Genomic DNA, 2,500 nt, shown 5'->3' on the forward strand with positions numbered 1-2,500 from the left:
AGAAATAGATATAGAAAAGTGTCTAATGCAATATAAATTCCTCCAATAGATATCGAGAAAATGTTATATTCCTTTCAACGGAGTAAATGCTTACATTTGACCTTTAACGTGACGGCATTGGAGGTGCCATCCCCTTCGAGGTTGGAGGCGACGCAGTAGTAGTTGCCAGAGGCTGTTCTGGCCACTCGCTGAAGAACTAGGCTTTGATTGCTGATGATGACGCCTGCTGACACGTTGTGGTGCAGTTCATGACCCTATCAAAATCAGTAATAATAAAAAAAAAAATAACTTGCATTACGTATCAAGTATCTATATTATTGGTTATGGATCTTAAAATCTGAGAAAATCCCAGTTTTACAGATATGGATGAGCATTGAAAGTTATTAATAAATAGCATTAGTGCTAATGTAATAACGTAATCTAACCCATGAAGATATTTCATATTATTCCAAAAAAGTTTTTTTTTTTTTTTAGACTTGTAACATCAAGGTGAGAGTCAAGAAGAAAATCTCATGGATTAATGCAAAAATAAAAGTTAATTTACCTCATGCAACCAAACGATCTTGTAAACCCAAGGGTTGGCCTCTATGGAGCATTCAAAATAAACATCGTCGCCTTCTTCAATGTTGCTCAAGTTTAGAGAGCGTCCCGGGCGTATCTTTGTTATCGGCACATCTGGTAAAAGAAAAGGAAAAACATTTTGATTCTTATACGAGGCACGAGTCACGTTTTAAACATTATCCTCTTTATAGACCATAACCATATATACGTAGTCTTGAGTAAGAAGGAAAAAGAGCGGCCAGAATAGTTTGGTTGTTTTACTTGCCACTCTCTAAAGTTTTACTCAATGTAGTATTAACAGTGCCCAGCAAAATGTCAAACACAGGGCTGTATAAACAAATTTACATAGAATGTACATTGTAATAACATAGTTTGTCCAGGATTTTAAGAAAGAAATGTGTGAGTTATATAATTACTTTTATTTCTAAAGGTAACATTCATATCTGATTTTCTTTATGTGAGAGAGAGAGAGAGAGAGAGAGAGAGAGAGGAGAGAAGAGAGAGAGAGAGAGAGAGAGAGAGAGAGAGAGAGAGAGAAGATACGTTTTACTAAAATAGCGTAGTAGAAAATTTCTAGATGTAAAATTTCTTATTTCTTGCTAATGATCCCTTTAGTATATTACAATCAATAAGCGAGTAATGAAAAAATAAAGATAAATGTTTGCTTCTAGTATTTCTACTAGGCGAGTCAAATTTTATTCATGACGAGATTTCCTTGTAAATCGGGTACTTAGACAGTCATTCCAGTTAGAGAGACATATATTCTAGGTATTTTAATTGACTATAATCCCATTGGTCAGTTTTCTTAAATCAAGCCATATTGTTCAACCTGATCGACCATTTTATTGAATCCTTTGGTATCACCATCAAAAATTTTCTTTAGAGATCTGAGATTGCCTACCACTAAGTCTACAATCTTTCTTGAATTCTCAAATTTATCAACAAAACGTTGAATCATTTCATCATAATTACCCTCGGAGCCCTTCAATGCTTTAAGTGATTCCCCACCTAGACTCATTTCGAAAACTTACAAAATTTGGAGATATGTTCATGTGGCTTAGAAAGAAGATCTGATGTGAAATTAACATTTAATCATTTATTTTCTCGCCAAGAATGTTTAATGTAAGATTTTAACCATTGAAACTCCCATTAATGTTTTTTTTTTTTTTTTTTAATTACTGATGTACAGTATATGAAAAACGTTATTCCTAAAACAATTAATGTAATAAGCATATATGTTTTTCATTTGTAACAAAAAGGTATCAACATATTGCTTGGAGCCAATTTCCCCGAAACCTCGAAACTATGATTAAGTTACAATATTTCCAAAATGTGAAGGGTCTTATTGGGGAAAATCAAAAGTAAAAAAAAAAAATTGTATTCTTGTTCAGTTATTTATCGAGATAACTTCATTCCCCTGAAACAAATCAAGGGATAAAAAAAAATGAAAATAGTGAATGTTATAAAATTATCGCAAATGATCATGTTGCAACAAAAATTAAGAGGGGGGAAATTGTAGTAAATAACTGGAAGAGGTGCTATGAATGATATCATAAAAACGATGGGTTGGCATTAGTTGTTTAATCGGAAGGAAGAGTAATGTTGGAAGAAAATAAATCTGAAGAGGTGATTGGAGATCATAGAATAATGAAATACATTGTTCATTCCCTCTAGCTTAATTAACAAGGAGACAACTGAGCCATGGATCTATGGTTCCATTCATTTTACTGATCAAACAATAATTGCAAAATAGCCCTGTGATACAGACTATATACAATTTGAAAAATTTGAAGAGCAGGGAGAAATTTCTTTCGAAAATTCCCCTACGCGGTAAGCAATTAGCTTTACGTGTAATAGATACAAGATCTAGCGAAAAAGGATGAAATAACTGAATAGAATATCGAGAATCAAAATCACTATGAAACATTGTTCAAAATTC

At 32.8% G+C, this 2,500-nt stretch overlaps 1 protein-coding gene across 2 annotated transcripts in view; it reads right to left on the bottom strand.

The window, feature by feature from the left end:
* Positions 1-2,500, bottom strand: part of LOC137643596 (neural cell adhesion molecule 2-like) — a 392,266-nt gene that overhangs the window by 35,479 nt on the left and 354,287 nt on the right. For both annotated transcript variants that reach the window (XM_068376318.1, XM_068376317.1), the window contains exons 7-8: positions 545-675; positions 95-254 (exon numbers count right to left, since the gene is read on the bottom strand). In XM_068376318.1, the coding sequence (XP_068232419.1) occupies positions 95-254; positions 545-675 (291 nt within the window). The remainder of the gene's footprint in view (positions 1-94; positions 255-544; positions 676-2,500) is intronic.

Source organism: Palaemon carinicauda, chromosome 7 (genome assembly GCF_036898095.1).
Source record: "Palaemon carinicauda isolate YSFRI2023 chromosome 7, ASM3689809v2, whole genome shotgun sequence".
Lineage (NCBI taxonomy): Eukaryota > Metazoa > Arthropoda > Malacostraca > Decapoda > Palaemonidae > Palaemon > Palaemon carinicauda.